This window comes from Molothrus aeneus, chromosome 2, assembly GCF_037042795.1.
Source record: "Molothrus aeneus isolate 106 chromosome 2, BPBGC_Maene_1.0, whole genome shotgun sequence".
In the NCBI taxonomy this organism is placed as follows: Eukaryota; Metazoa; Chordata; class Aves; order Passeriformes; family Icteridae; genus Molothrus; species Molothrus aeneus.
The window spans coordinates 79,283,950-79,298,364 of NC_089647.1; the positions used below are offsets into that span (position 1 = coordinate 79,283,950).

Genomic DNA, 14,415 nt, shown 5'->3' on the forward strand with positions numbered 1-14,415 from the left:
GTTTGTTTTTATGTGGTTGGGGGGTTAGTTTGGGGTTTTTTGGTTGGTTGGTTTTTGGTTTTGGGTTTTTTTTCTGCTCGTTGCTAAACAGTTGCACTGGTACGGCCACCGTGGGACCTATTTGTGCTGAACAATGAATCAGCAGAAAAAGAAGAAAAAAAACCCATCACTAAGTAAATGTTTGCACATCCGGTATTTGAGTAAAGGAGGCTCAGAGGAGACCTCACTGCTCTCTACAACCACCTGACAGGAGGGTGCAGCCAGGTGGGGGTCGGCCTCTTCTCCCAGGCAGCAAGTGACTGTCTGAGAGGAAATGGCCTCAAGACGCGTGCCAGAGGTTCAGTTTGGACACCAGGGAGAAATTCGTCATAGAAAGCATGATTAGATATTGGAATGGGCTGCCCGGAGAGATGGTGGAGTCACCGTCTCTGGAGGTGTTTAAGGACAGGCTGGACTTGGCACTCAGTACCGTGGTCTGGTTGACACTCAGTTGACACGGCGTTCGGTCACAGCTTGAACTTAATGATTTCAGCTGTCTTTTCCAAGCTAAATGATTCCGTAATTCCGTTTTCGATTAGGAGGACGCCGGGCACCCTCGCATAGCCGCGGGCAGGGCCTGAGGCCGCAGCCTGCGGCCGGCCGGGAGCCCCGGGGCGGGGCGGGGCGGCGCGGGTCGGGCTCCGCCCGCGGGCCCGGCGACCGAAGGTGCCCTCGGCTCCCGCCGCCGCCGTACGTGGCCGCCACAGCCCCGGCGCGTGGAACGCGTCCCTCCCGTGATTGGCTGCCTGCAGAGCAGACCCCGCCCGCCTCGGCGTCCTATTGGTCAGTTTAGCTCCGGTGCCGCTCGCGCCGCGGGCCGCCAGGGGGTGCGTGTTCCCGCGGGCCGGTGGGGCGGCACCGCGCATGCGCCGCCCTCCCGTGGCCTCTCGCAGCTTGTCCCCACCGGCCCCGCGCCCCGGTCTCGCGCCATGGCGGCCGCCGCCGAGGAGCCGTTCCCGTTCCACGGGCTCCTGCCCAAGAAGGAGACCGGCGCCGCTGCCTTTCTCGCCCGCTTCCCCGACTTCGACGGGCGGGGGGTGCTGCTGGCCGTGCTGGACACCGGCGTGGACCCCGGAGCGCCGGGCATGCAGGTAGAGCAGGGCGGCGGCGGCCCTGAGTCACGGCCGCGGCTCGCAAGGAGCTCCCGGGTCCCACCGGAGCGAGCCCGGGAGGACGGGGACGAGTACGGGGCCGGCCATGGCACTCGGGCGGCCCGAGGCAGCGGCGGCGAGAGCGGGGGAGGCCCCGGAGGGCTGTCCCGGGGACTGTCCCTGTGGCAGAGACTGTCCCTATCCCGGGGACTCGTGGCTTGTGTTCGCTCTCGGTTCCCGCCCCGCACGCGTGAGCGGGGCTCGGGTGCGGGAGGGCGGGGAGATGCCGTGGCCGGGGATCCGCACCGGTGCTGCTGCTGTGAGGATCCTGCTCCTTTCCCGGCCGTCCGCAGGCGTGTTACGGCACTTAAATCTCTTGGGCTGCCTTCTCTCGCGCAGAGCTCATTATAAAAGAACGCTTTGTGTTTTTGTTAAACCTTAGCGTTACTTCGGCAGTAGGTAGCTCGAGGCTACACACAGCCGCCTAGGTGTTTTACATGAAAAGTTTATTTATGGCACAATTTGCATACCCGTCTTTCTCTTTATATTTCTCGGGCGTTTTATTGCAATAGCAGTCTGTATCAAATTTGATTCTGCCACCTTTTTTTTTTGATCTGCCAACTTTATGTCTCCATGTCGGTTTTGTAAATTTCTGTGTGCGATGTCAGTTTGGGCATTTCTCAGCACTTATTTCTTATAACCTTTGTCTCTTAACATTTCTTTATCTTGTAAGTTTGCATGTGGCCCTTTGTGTCACTGCTGCTTTTGATTTTTTGTCAACATGTTATGTCTGAGTGATGGCATAATAGTCCGTGGAAGAATGATTCGGAGTTGTATGCAACTCACTTGGACGCTGAATCCTTTGTTTTGTTTTGTTTTGACTAAGCAGGGCTTGTGGTGGTTTCCATCCTTTCTTTGGTGTGGAATTAACTCCTAAGTGACCTCATTCAGGGACCTGACCCTAGCAGATCATTAGTTCTGTGTTCTGAAATGACTCCTTATGGGATGCGGTTAGACTAGAGGATGAGTTATGAGGACAGGTTGGATTGAGGGAAGGAGTGGCCAGGTGTAACTTCGATTGATTTAAGCTGAAATGAAGCTGGTGCTTTTGGTAAGAAGTTGTGGGTAAGTGGAAGAGTAATTGGAAATCTTAATGAAAGCTAGTCAAAAGGAAAATATGATAATACCATGGGCAGAGCAGAAAGTAATGGAAGACAATTAGGAAGGTGTGAATATAAATTGAATGATGTGCATGGTTCTGAAGTTTCACATATAAAAGCAAAAACCCTAGGTTTTTAGAGGTTATGAATGAGTAGTGGTCAACAACAACAACAAAACCCCAGTATGAATTTATTGGCAGTAGTGGGAAGCTTTGTTCTGGTATAGGTGACCCAAGGCTCATAAGGGCTATTTATGAAGCAGCATGATCTCTGTGTTGACCATATCAGTTTTTTCCAACATACTTTCTTTAGGCACAGGATAAAATTTTGGGTACCACAGTTAAAGATTTGTAGAAGAAGTAAAAGATTTGAAGAGCAGGATGTGTAATTAACGTTGCAGTGGGTGAGAGTAAGTTTGCAGGGTTGTTAGAAAAACATGTAAAGAAGTTGTGTGATCTTTTCACACTGCCCACTTAGTAGACCTAGCTTAAGGGGCTTGCTAAAGTACAGCCAGGGGAGACATACTGCACAGGCAGTTATAAAGGAAGCATAGGCAGCACTCAGTCTAGAATAGCTTTGTAGGTGTTTCTTCAGCAAAGGAATGTTCTCACTCTCTGGAGCATTTGCCAGTTTACATTTTGGCTCAGTGCAATGAATCAGTGTCCTGGGCATAGGCAGTGACACAGCATAGCTGTAGTGCAAGAAGTAGTTTCTAACCTTGGGACAATTTTTGGAATTTTTTTTACACCCGTCTTTCCTGCTGCTGCTTTTTCTTACTGTCAGTCTTCTTGTCAGTTCCTGGCCTGGCATAGAGTTAGATCTATAAGATGTTGAATCAGTTGCTAACCTGTAGCAAGGTTAATTGGTATTACAACTTGGAGTTCTGGTTAATGACAATGATTATTATAAGCTAAAATGAGCTACTGTGATTTGGATATAGTGGAGTTCTTAGTCAAAACAAAACAGTTAATTTCTTAGCTGCTCCATAGTGTTTCATTCCTGGGTAGGGTTCTTTGCTTGTTGATTCTGTGACTGGGTTTGTAAACATTGATAGCAGTGTTTGTTTTCTTTTTGAGGGACAGAAAGATCTGGGGACAGAGTTTAACAGGGAAATATCATTATGTTTCTGTTCTTCCCTGGACGCTTGCTGCTATAGAGAGAATAGTTAACAAAATCTTCTTAGATCTGTTGTCTGTTGATTGGCTTTCTTTGATAGATAAAACGTTATTCTAGCTTGTACTTACTTTCCTTTTCTTTATGAATCTTGGGAACCAGTGCCTTCTAGGGAATTCCTTTCACCTCCTTTTCCATTGCTTTTCCACCAGTTGACACCAACTGTAAGGTTTAGTTTGTCTGCTTCTTTCATGTGAGTTTTGCCCTCTTTCAGTCCTCTTGGTAGAATGTATTTCCTGCTGTCTGCCAAGTCATTGTTTGTAATTCCTCATTAAGGCACAGTGACTGATGAAATTTTAGGTGCATTTAATGGAGTGTTGTGGTTGTATAGGTATAGCCTTTGCTCAGCCCCACCCTGTCCTTTCCCTGTTCCTATTGTGGCTTCTTATGTTTCATGATAGGTAAGTCAGTTCATTTTGCTTCTTGCAAATTTATTTTTTTTGTGAAGTGGCATTTGGAATTATTATTTACTAACATTAACTTGTGCTTTTATGTGACACTTTTTAGCAGTAGCAGCTAGTTTTGTTTTACTTGCTTTTCAGCACTGAGTTAAAAAAAATTGCTTGGAAGTGATTTTGTTTGTGATGATGATGATCAGCTGTCCCATGACCAAAGTGCTGAAGAACTTGTTCATCTCTTGTGGCAGCAGTAGCTGTCAGTTGGAGTCAATGATTGTATGAGCTAGTAAAAACATGCTAAAATACATCTGGCTTTCCTTTTTCTTGTGTTGTGATTGTCAAAGATACTAGCGCTCCTCTACTTCTATTATAACCTGTATCAGTTGCCAGGATTATGCACACAGATTAATTTTAGTGTTCTCAGTTTACTAATTTATCTGCTTTACAAAGAACTAACATGTAAGTCGGATTTTAAAACTTCAAGCAGAAATGTATAAACAGCAAAGTAGTTTTCAGTTTTGAACTACTGATTTGTTTTTTACATGCCTATAGGCAAGCCATAATAATTAAGGCAGGATTGGGGATTTTTTTTCTAAACACAGTATAAAATATTTTTAATTGTATAAAAATTATTTTTTTTTAAATTTTAATGCAAAAGTTACTAGAATGTACCTTCTGTCTATGATCAATTAATTACTTCAAGACTCTTCTGTTCGCATAAGAGAATTGATCAAGGTCACTTGATTATTTTTATTATAATTTTAAACTCAGAATGACAAGATTTGCAAAAGCCAAGTGAGCTGAACTCTTGAGTTTCACTCTGGCATTGCTTCTGGTGGGCAGTGTGCCGAAGAGCAGCTCATGGTAGCAGGAGCTGCCGTATCAGTTACTTGCACTAAATTACTGTGAACCTGTCTGGATTGCGGCTGATAGGAATTGAGCCTTAGACCAGCTGAAACTCTGAGTTTCTTGTGTCTGACTGAAAGACTCTGATTTCTTGGTTCTGACAGTACAAACTCAAGTGCGTGTGTGGGCCTGCTAGGTTTCACCTAGGAGGCAGAGAGCCATAGAGTGTAGGAGTTGCACCTCGTTTTTCGGGCTAGGAAACAACTCCCAAAACTATCCAAGCTTGCTGCAGCATAAATCTGTGTTCTGGCCACCTGTTGCTGTATAACTTGCCTCCTTCAAGCAAGTCACCTTGGATTACATTTTCATTCTTGTTTTCTTGTACTGTGATCACTGAATAGTTGACTTGAGTAGAGGCATATTGAAAAGTGTGCAGTGCCACTAATGTCAGGATTAGCTTGCAGTTGTTTTAGTATTGGAGCAGCTCTTGACTTTTGTGTGAATTGTGGCCAGCATTGAAGACATTAATTACAAATGCTTGAAAAGTGTATGGTTTAGTGCCTACACACTGTTCCCTGAATAAATTTTCACTACTGTGTAACTATGGTTTGGTCGATGTTTTACCAGGTTAAGATGCTCTTAAGATTTTCTCTAGTGAACTTGAATTTCTGTGAACAGAGTAGAGTGTTGGTTTCTCTCATGAAACTTCTTCCCTAGCTAGCCTATTCAAAAGCATTATTTATTACCTTCTGGAAAATGAAATTGATGCTGTTTTTATGGTTGCTATGGGTTTGGAATATTTGGGGTTGATTATTTTTTTTAACCTGTTTAAGTCTGTTTTCTTTGGTGGTGTTGCTTGTTACTTGTCTGGGTTGGTTTTTGTTGAGTTTCTAAGAGATTGTTTTTTGGATTGTATGAGTTTTGGTTGGCTTTTTGTTTGTTACTTGTTTTTTTTTTTTAAGCCATGAATTTGAGACCATGGAAGTATCTATCCTTGTTTGCTGACATGTGATAAGAACCTGACTCTTGTCCTTTTGGCAGCAGCAGAGTGACTTTTATGAAACAGTTTGAATGTGTCGGTAGCTTCCAGTAGCTGAATTCACAATTCTAGAGCATTATTGGAACAAAGCAACCTTCCATATATTATATCTAACATCAAAATTATTGATAGAGAATAAAGGCAAAAATACCATGTATTTAAATGTAGAAAACAACAAATGTTGCTGCTTTTCTAAATATGAAGCTCTTTTCACTTTCAGTGTAGTTAACGTATAGGAAATACTAGGAAGATGATTGATATCTTCTTTTGTGAATCAGTCTTTGATACAGAACTGTAAAAATATGTATGTATGATCAATTCATAGAATCATAGAATGGTTAGGGTTAGAAGGGACCTTGAAAGGCTGTCTAGTCCAACCTCCCTTCAAGGAGCAGGGACATCTTCAACTAGATCAGATTGCTCAGAACCTCATCCAACCTCACCTTGAATGTTTCCAGGGATGGGGCATCCACCACCTCTCTGAGCAACTTGTTCCAGTGTTTCACTGTTCTTACAGTGAAAAATTTCTTCCTTATAACTGGTCCTACAGTCTCCTTTAGTTTAAAGCCATTCTTCCTTGTCCTATCACTACCTGTGCCATGTAAAAAATTGCTTTCATGTTTCTTATAGGCCCTCCTTAGGTCCTGGGAGGCTGCTATAACATCTTTCCAAACTCCTTATAGAAGTGTTAGGTGTATATAGCTGTAGCTGCTAACAGTGCAAATGGATTAAAACACAAAGCAGAATCTTTGAAAGAGGAAAAATAAGGTAAGAGTAACTTGTGTCCCTTTCAGGTTTCTTTAAGCTCAGTTAAGAGATTCCAGTTTGTGAGAGCTTGTACTTCAGCACCTGTCATTTTCTTACTTGTGCATTCATTACTATAAAATTTGTCCAGAATGAAGGGTCACACGCAACACAGCAAATAATATGAAAACAAATAGTAATTCTTGCAAATAGGTTTTTTGCAAATTTAGGCTTGGTTTTAAATTGAGGCTGCCTGTGCTTTGTTGATAGAGTGTTTTTCCTTTTTTCGCTTCTAAATCCTTATTAGAAATAAGTGGATTTGTATGAACCAGAAATAGGGACATGTTGGTCTTAGTTATTTGAGAATTTATCTTGAGTTCAAGTTGGTTTTATGTCCTTCAATTAAAGGTTGGGTGCCTGAAAAAGCTAGTTGATATTTTTAACAGCAAAACTTTCCTGGTTTGTGTGCTAAAGTACTAATCAAGTACATTTTCCAATTTTTCTGTGCTCATATTTTCAGATTACAACTGATGGGAAACCGAAGATAATTGATATCATTGACACTACGGGCAGTGGTGATGTAACTACATGTACCATTGCAGAACCTAAAGATGGAGAGATTACTGGTCTTTCTGGAAGAACTTTAAAGGTGAGTATTTGGTGGTACAGAGACGCCACTAGACATCTTCTTTGGTTAATAGCAAATTTAGCACCTGCTTTGGTTTTTACAAAACTTGCTTCCTTTTAACCAGATGTTGTGGTTTAAATCTGTCTTGCAGCTAAGCACTATAGAGCTGCTCACTCAGCCTTCCCCAGGTAATATGGGGAGAAGAGAATCAGAAGGGTGAAATTAAACAAACTTAAATGTTGAGATAAAAACAAAAGCCTTGCATGCGAGCAAAGGAAAACAAGGGGTCCATTCACCACTTCCCATAGGCAGGCAGGTGTTCAGCCATCTCCAGGAAAGCTGGGCTCCACACAAATGGTGACTTGAATATAAATGCCATCACTCGTAATGAACTCCCCTTCTTCCTTCTTTTCCTGGCTTTATATGCTGATCATGATGCTGTATGGTATGGAATATATCTGTGGTCAAGTTGGGATCAGTTGTCCCAGCTATGTCCCCTCCCAAATCCTTGTGGATCTCCAGCCTGCTCACTGTTTGGGATGGGTGAGAGAAAAACCCTTGACTCTGTGCAAGCAGTGTCCAGCAGCAGCTAAAACATCCCTGAGTTATTAAGAGTGTTCAGCACAAATCCAAAACAGCCCCATATCAGCTACTGTAAAAAAAAATCAACCCTAGCCCAACTGAAACCAGCTAACCAGATCTTACCCAAACCTAATGCTGCATTTGCTCTTCATGTAGATTGCTTAGTGTTTTTTACACTTTTTATATGTCTTTATTTCTAATTTATTCTGTAGCTGAATACGGGTGTGTACAGGGCTTTTTGTGGGGCCTGATAATAATTTAATTATTTGTTCAAAAGAGTATCTGATACAGCTTTGGAAATTGGCTGAAGAAAATGTGCTAACATGTTTTTAAAATATCAGACACAGTAGTGTCTTGAAGAGTGCTACTATTTTCCACATTTGCATGAGCTACAAGAGGAATTATGTTAAGCTCATGGTGAATAGATTTAGAGACTGAGAAATCTCTGAGGACCTAGTTGTAGACTCACTGAATTCTCACTATGCATAGCAGAAATGCTGTAGGGTTTCCAAAAAGGACACGAAATCTTGTAGAGGTCTTGAGTACACAGAACTGATGTTGCTAACGTTTTCTTGATTTCCTGATTGGATTGATGATGTGATATGGGGGCATCACATCTTTGGATCTCTCCATACTGTCAGCTTTTTCCTAATTTTGCACAGAAGATGATTGTAAGGCTAAGTCTGTTGCTCTTTTACTTTTGTTACTAGGATGAGCAGATCCTGATATACAGAGTCTAAATTGCATGAAGTTGTGAAATGAGATATTCAGATGTTTGTCATGGCTTCCAACCATACTTGCTCATGTTAGGTTTCACTTATAGTACTGTTATTTCCCCAGACCTCTGCCCAGCAAATTCAGTAAAGCTGGGGCTTTGTGTTTTAAAAGTAGACTATCAGAGCAACTAATGCTTAAAGATGTTCAATGGCAGTGTCACATGAACTGATACTCATTTTTTGGGAGCTGGATTTAAAATTCCATGTCATGTTGTTGGAACGGTGCAGTAGTTACTGTTACGGAGACAGAGAATTAAATTGGCAGTATTTGCAGGCTTGTTCTGCTAAGCTCTCTTACAAAGTGTTGGGCTTTGTTGTTTGAGAAGTTCTTTTAATGCCATTAGTTAACCTATTTCTAAATGTACTTTTCTTTAGATTCCAGCAAACTGGGTAAATCCTTCAGGCAAATATCACATTGGCATAAAAAATGGCTATGATATCTATCCTAAAGCTCTTAAGGAGAGGATTCAGGTAAGGATGAATTATCTTTTCTTTCTGGTATATAGTCATATTTTACAGTTCTGTTTCTTAATTTTGTTAGAACACTACAGCATGTGATTTGCTAGCATACTTGGATTGCTAACCAGCACGAAAATGCTATTCTCTCTGATTTTTATTGATTCCATTTCTTCTGTGATTTTTTCAGAGCAACAGGGGGGTGGCTTGGAAATCCTCCTCACAGTGGTCCATTGAGGCGAGACGTACAGAAATTACTGATAGCCCCTTTTTTTAAAATTGTATGGCAATTTATGCTTATTTATACTATTGTATGGAAGCTTTTTAACCATTGTCTCAAATCAGAATTTTCAAATGATCTTTATAGACTTCATACTTTGACATACATATCTTAGCATGTGGAGGAACCTCTGTTTTTATTTTGCAGAAAGAGCGCAAGGAAAAGCTCTGGGATCCTGTTCACAGGCTGGCTTTAGCAGAGGCCTGTAGGAAACAAGAAGAATTTGATGCAGCTCATAGCTCTCCCTCACAGGTTTGCACGAAGCCTAATTTTATGAACTTGTTCTTTGCAACAATTTGTTACTGGTTGACAGGGTTAAAATGTTTCATTAGATGAGTTAAAGAAAGATACTTGTGAGTATTTTGGCAGATAATTTGCCAGTGTATCCTCTGATTAATTTTATAAGTCTTTGTATGCGTGGTTGTTCAGTTTGCTTAGTGTTCTTTACTTTTGAGAGTTGGTGTCAAATATGAAAACAGGATTACTTCAAAAAAATTGTTGGATATTTTCAGTAAGTTTTGTTGTTAATTTAATGTGCAATGTTTTGAGGCCACCATCCTTGCTGTGTTCAAAGTTGGAATTTTCTAAACATATTCTTTCTTGTGTAAACTGTGTACTATTTTAATGAAGTACCAGAAATGCCTCAGATACTACTTTATCATTTAATAGTCTTTAAGAAAATAATGGCTTTAAATGTTACGTTTACAGAAATTAGAAGTAGTTGTACATAATAGGCCAAAAATAAATAGTGCACTGTTGAAAGCCATTGAACTTCTAGATTTTTGTGACTCCTAGGATAGTCTAACATTGCTGGGAAAGTAATGGAAAAAATGTATAGCACTAGAAAAGAATGTAGGATTACCCATCTTGTAATAGTTTTGGAAATATTCTAATTTAATTTTGTTTGCCATATTAGGTAAATAAGCTAATAAAGGAAGAACTTCAAAATCAAGTGGAATTGTTGAATTCTTTTGAGAAAAAATACAGTGATCCTGGCCCAGTGTATGATTGTGTAGTGTGGTATGACGGTGAGACCTGGAGGTAAATGACTAAACTTGTCTAAAATATCTTGTTCTTTACATAAAACAATAGCTTGCATCGAAGACTTGTTATCTTTTATATCTGCCCTCTTTATAGAGGTTTTAAGTATTTTTTGCTTTAAAAATAGTCCTGCTGTACCAGTTGAGTTTCTTGACAAAATTCTGGTCCCAAATGAAGATTGGATAGAATAAAGTCTTACGGAAGACAGTGAGATATGAATGTAAGCTTATGGGGTTTTTCTTCTGAAGCAGAATAAAACTGTTTTGACTATCCATTGGTGATGTGAAATAAGACGAAACAGGTGTCTGTGCAGAGATGTAACATGGCACATTTCTTTACTGATAATGTGCTTCATACAAAACAGTAAAACTTAGAATGTTTGTGTACCAGCACTGAACATTTATCTTTAGTAAAATTTCTTCCTTGAACTTGCCTAAATTTTCATACTCTTGCTTTTCAAATACAGATTTATTTGAATTTAGTAGTGTTTTGAAAATCAGTTTATTTAGATAACTTTCTGAATCTTAAGTATAAACAACCAAGTTTTAAAGTAGTTGCTCAAAGAACTATTTAAAGAAACCATAAACACAGAACCAAACTTCTTGAAGTCTTTTTGCTATGCTCAGCTGGAGAGGGTAGGTGACCAAAAGTTTGCAGCAGCTGGGACATTGCCTTCTTTTGTTTGTTTGTTTTTTGTCAACAGAGCCTGCATAGATACAAGTGAGAGTGGTGACTTAGCTAACTGTACAGTGCTGAGAACCTACAAAGAGGCTCAGGAATATGGATCTTTTGGAACATCTGAGATGTTGAATTATTCAGTGAATATATATGATGATGGAAACCTCCTTTCTATTGTGACAAGTGGAGGTAAATGAAAATAATCTTAAAAACATTTTGCTGCTAAGTAGGTATGATGAGACGCAGTAATTTGTATTGGGTCTTGTTTCTGATACTTGGGATGGCTTGAAGCAGCTGTTGTAGTACAGCAGTTGTTATTATGACTTTTAAGATCAATACTCATATTTCCTGAACTAAATTCTATAATGACAGCTCATTACCAAACTTGCCTGCATTTTTGTATGAAATATTGTCAACTTTATGTACATAAGCATGTATACATAGAATGTGCATACTTAGGTATTCTTTAACGTGTACAGACATCTTAAAAGCTAAACTAAAGAGAACCTTCTGTCAAAAAACCTTTTTTGTTATTTTGTTAAATATAGAGTGATGATTGATTTTAGTTGCTTCCCTTTGTATTTGTATACTTTAAGAATCTTAAATACAGTACCCATGAACAAAATGGGTATTGATCTTAATTTAGGTTTTTTGTCATGCTAGATGTCACTATAACTGTAGCTCCAACCACTCTGAACCTGTTTTAGAGTATTCTTTAAGTAATCATGGTTTGTTTTGGAAGCAAGCTGAGTGGTTGGGATGGTATGGATGCATTTGCTTCGAAAAATGCTCTTTATTCCCCATGAAACTATCCCATCTCAATAGAGCTACATAAGCAGTTCAGATTTCTAAATAGATGGTAACTTATTTGAGATGTTCCTTTCTGTGTTTCTGTGTAGTTTTGTTTTCTGTTCTTAATGCCTGCTACCTGAGTTGTCTCAGGTGTAGTATTCATACCTTTGAGTAGGAAGTGTGGAGCCTTCAAAGTAACTTTTGTTAGTGGAATTAATACTTTGTTCCTCTCTTCCTGCTGCCTCCTTTCTCTCCTTAAAAAGCTGTTTCCTTTGTTGAACCTCATACAATTAGCCTCAGCCTATTGATCCAGCCTGTCCAGATCCCTTTGTAGAGTCTTCCTATCCTCCCAGCACTCCTGCCCAGCCTGTTGTTGCCTGCACAGTGACTGAGGATACTCTCAATCCCCTTGTCCAGACCATCAAAAAATACTGAACAGGGCTGGCTCCACTGCTGAGTCCTGGTGAACACTGTCACCCTTTTGGTACCAGCAGCACTGGTGACTGGCCACTGCCTGGATTTATGTGCTTACAGCTTAATAAGCGAAAATTAATTGAGCTGTAGCATATTGAATTCCAGCAAATGAATTCCACTAAAAAGATGTACTTTTCCTTTGCACAGGAGCACATGGGACACATGTGGCTAGTATTGCAGCTGGATACTTTCCAGAAGAACCAGAGCGGAATGGTGTGGCTCCTGGAGCTCAGATTCTTGCAATCAAGATTGGTGATACGAGACTGAGTACAATGGAAACTGGCACTGGTCTAATAAGAGCTGTGGGTATATCACTGAATAAATCACTAATCTCAGCAGTGTGATTTAAGTGTAGAATATTGTGGAACTTCATGCCCTACTTGTTTATAGGCTTTGTTTCTGTGGTTCTACAGTATTTCCAACAAAAATACCAAAAATAAAAAAACAACCAAGCCACCCCCACAAAAAAAGCAAACCCTCAAGCAATAAATAACACAGCCAAAACGCCTAAAACCAACTAGAATGTATTTTAAAGCATATTGTAAGACTAGTTTTTTAATATAAAACAAGACTTCTGTTGCATAGAGCTCTTAGAGTTTCTCCAGGCTAACAGACTTGCAGTGTCTGACTAGCTTGATGCATGAGAGCAGTTACTTGCATACTTAATAAAGTTCTTTATGTTGTCAGTGTATCTTTTATAGTTACTCAGATCTAGAATAAATCTAGAATAGAGGCAAGTATCTACCTATGTTGCTGTATTTGTGTTAACTCTTTTTCCTAAGAGTGAGGAAAAAGAGCGTTCCTTTTAATGATGAAAGATCATCCAAGAGCTTTTCTGTATAATGAGTTGATAAGGAAAAATTTTACACAAGAAAAGGATATGAAAAGACTATGTTGTGGTCCATGGGATATTTTGATGTAGCAACATGAACAATAACTTTTTTGCAACTTTTTGTACTTCAATCAAACTGCACAGGAAAGGAGAATTTTATGTTCTTGAGACAACACTAGTGCTGTCTGCAGTTTTCTCTTAGGGTAATGCCTTGATTTATAGCTGGGAACATGGCAAAAATAAGGCTTTTCAGGGTTTAGGTTTTTTAATTTTAATAGGTTTTTTAATTTTCTTAGTTCTTTGGGAAAATAGCACTTATCTGGCTGCAGTAAATTCAAGAGATTCAAGAGATTTATATGTCTTTCTGAGATATGTAGCAAATCAATTTAAGCAGATGTTTTCGGTCGTTCCTGAAGTCACTTTCATTCTTTGACTAGCACATATTTTGACTTCCATTTTTACTTTATCAGATGATAGAAACAATAAAATACAAATGTGATCTTGTCAACTACAGCTATGGAGAAGCAACACACTGGCCAAATTCTGGGTGAGTAGTGCTGTGGTTAAAGTATTTTAATTTCACAGAGATGGAATTGTATTTGTTGAGTTTTCTGTAAGTCACCTAGTGGCTTAAGAGTGAACCATCCAAGCTCACATGATTCATAAGTTAGAAACTTTGCAGTATAAGTTTTAAACTGGCTTTGAAAGTAGTAAACCCATTGAAAAAGGTTTTCATTTATATATCATACACATAACACATATACAAATAATATTTTAGCATAATAAAGAACTTTAATAGTTGCAACACCACATGATGTGTGGGGTATTATTTGAAGACCTAGGATCACTACATAATTTTCACTCCTTTTTGAAATCAGAAGATGTTTTTGTGGTCAGCTTCTGAGCTGGAACCGCCTCTGCTAGGTGTGGGAAGCAGGCTGCATAAGCTTCCTTGTTTGGTGAATGGTCAAAGGTTGTCCTAGAAATGAGAGCTTTGTCCTGTGGAAGAAAGCAATATTGTTGAGTAAATGATTCATTTCTTTCTCTTACTTTAGGAGAATTTGTGAAGTGATTAATGAAGCAGTGTGGAAACACAATGTAATCTATGTTTCAAGTGCAGGAAATAATGGTCCTTGCCTTTCTACAGTTGGATGTCCTGGTGGAACTACATCTAGTGTAATAGGTAAATAATTCATTTAGACAAATTTTTTGACAGTATTCAGCTTCTGTCTTTTCAAACTTTGTACTTTTGTTACATGTTTGATTGCTGAACTAAAATCTAAAAAATTGCCTGCTGTGCTACAAGGTTAATTCTGAGAGAAGCACTTGCTCTATGCTTAGGTATACAAATTTAGATTGTTATCTTCTTAGAATTCAAGACCTTAC

The 14,415-nt window shown here is 39.9% G+C and overlaps 1 protein-coding gene across 1 annotated transcript in view; it reads left to right on the top strand.

Annotated features, from left to right (window-relative positions):
* The first annotated feature begins 968 nt into the window (after positions 1-968).
* TPP2 (tripeptidyl peptidase 2) overlaps positions 969-14,415 on the top strand; it is a 52,570-nt gene continuing 39,123 nt past the window's right edge. The window contains exons 1-9 of the mRNA XM_066545159.1: positions 969-1,130; positions 7,011-7,139; positions 8,852-8,947; positions 9,360-9,464; positions 10,129-10,253; positions 10,957-11,120; positions 12,345-12,499; positions 13,500-13,576; positions 14,085-14,212. Coding sequence (XP_066401256.1) covers positions 969-1,130; positions 7,011-7,139; positions 8,852-8,947; positions 9,360-9,464; positions 10,129-10,253; positions 10,957-11,120; positions 12,345-12,499; positions 13,500-13,576; positions 14,085-14,212 — 1,141 coding nt within the window. The remainder of the gene's footprint in view (positions 1,131-7,010; positions 7,140-8,851; positions 8,948-9,359; positions 9,465-10,128; positions 10,254-10,956; positions 11,121-12,344; positions 12,500-13,499; positions 13,577-14,084; positions 14,213-14,415) is intronic.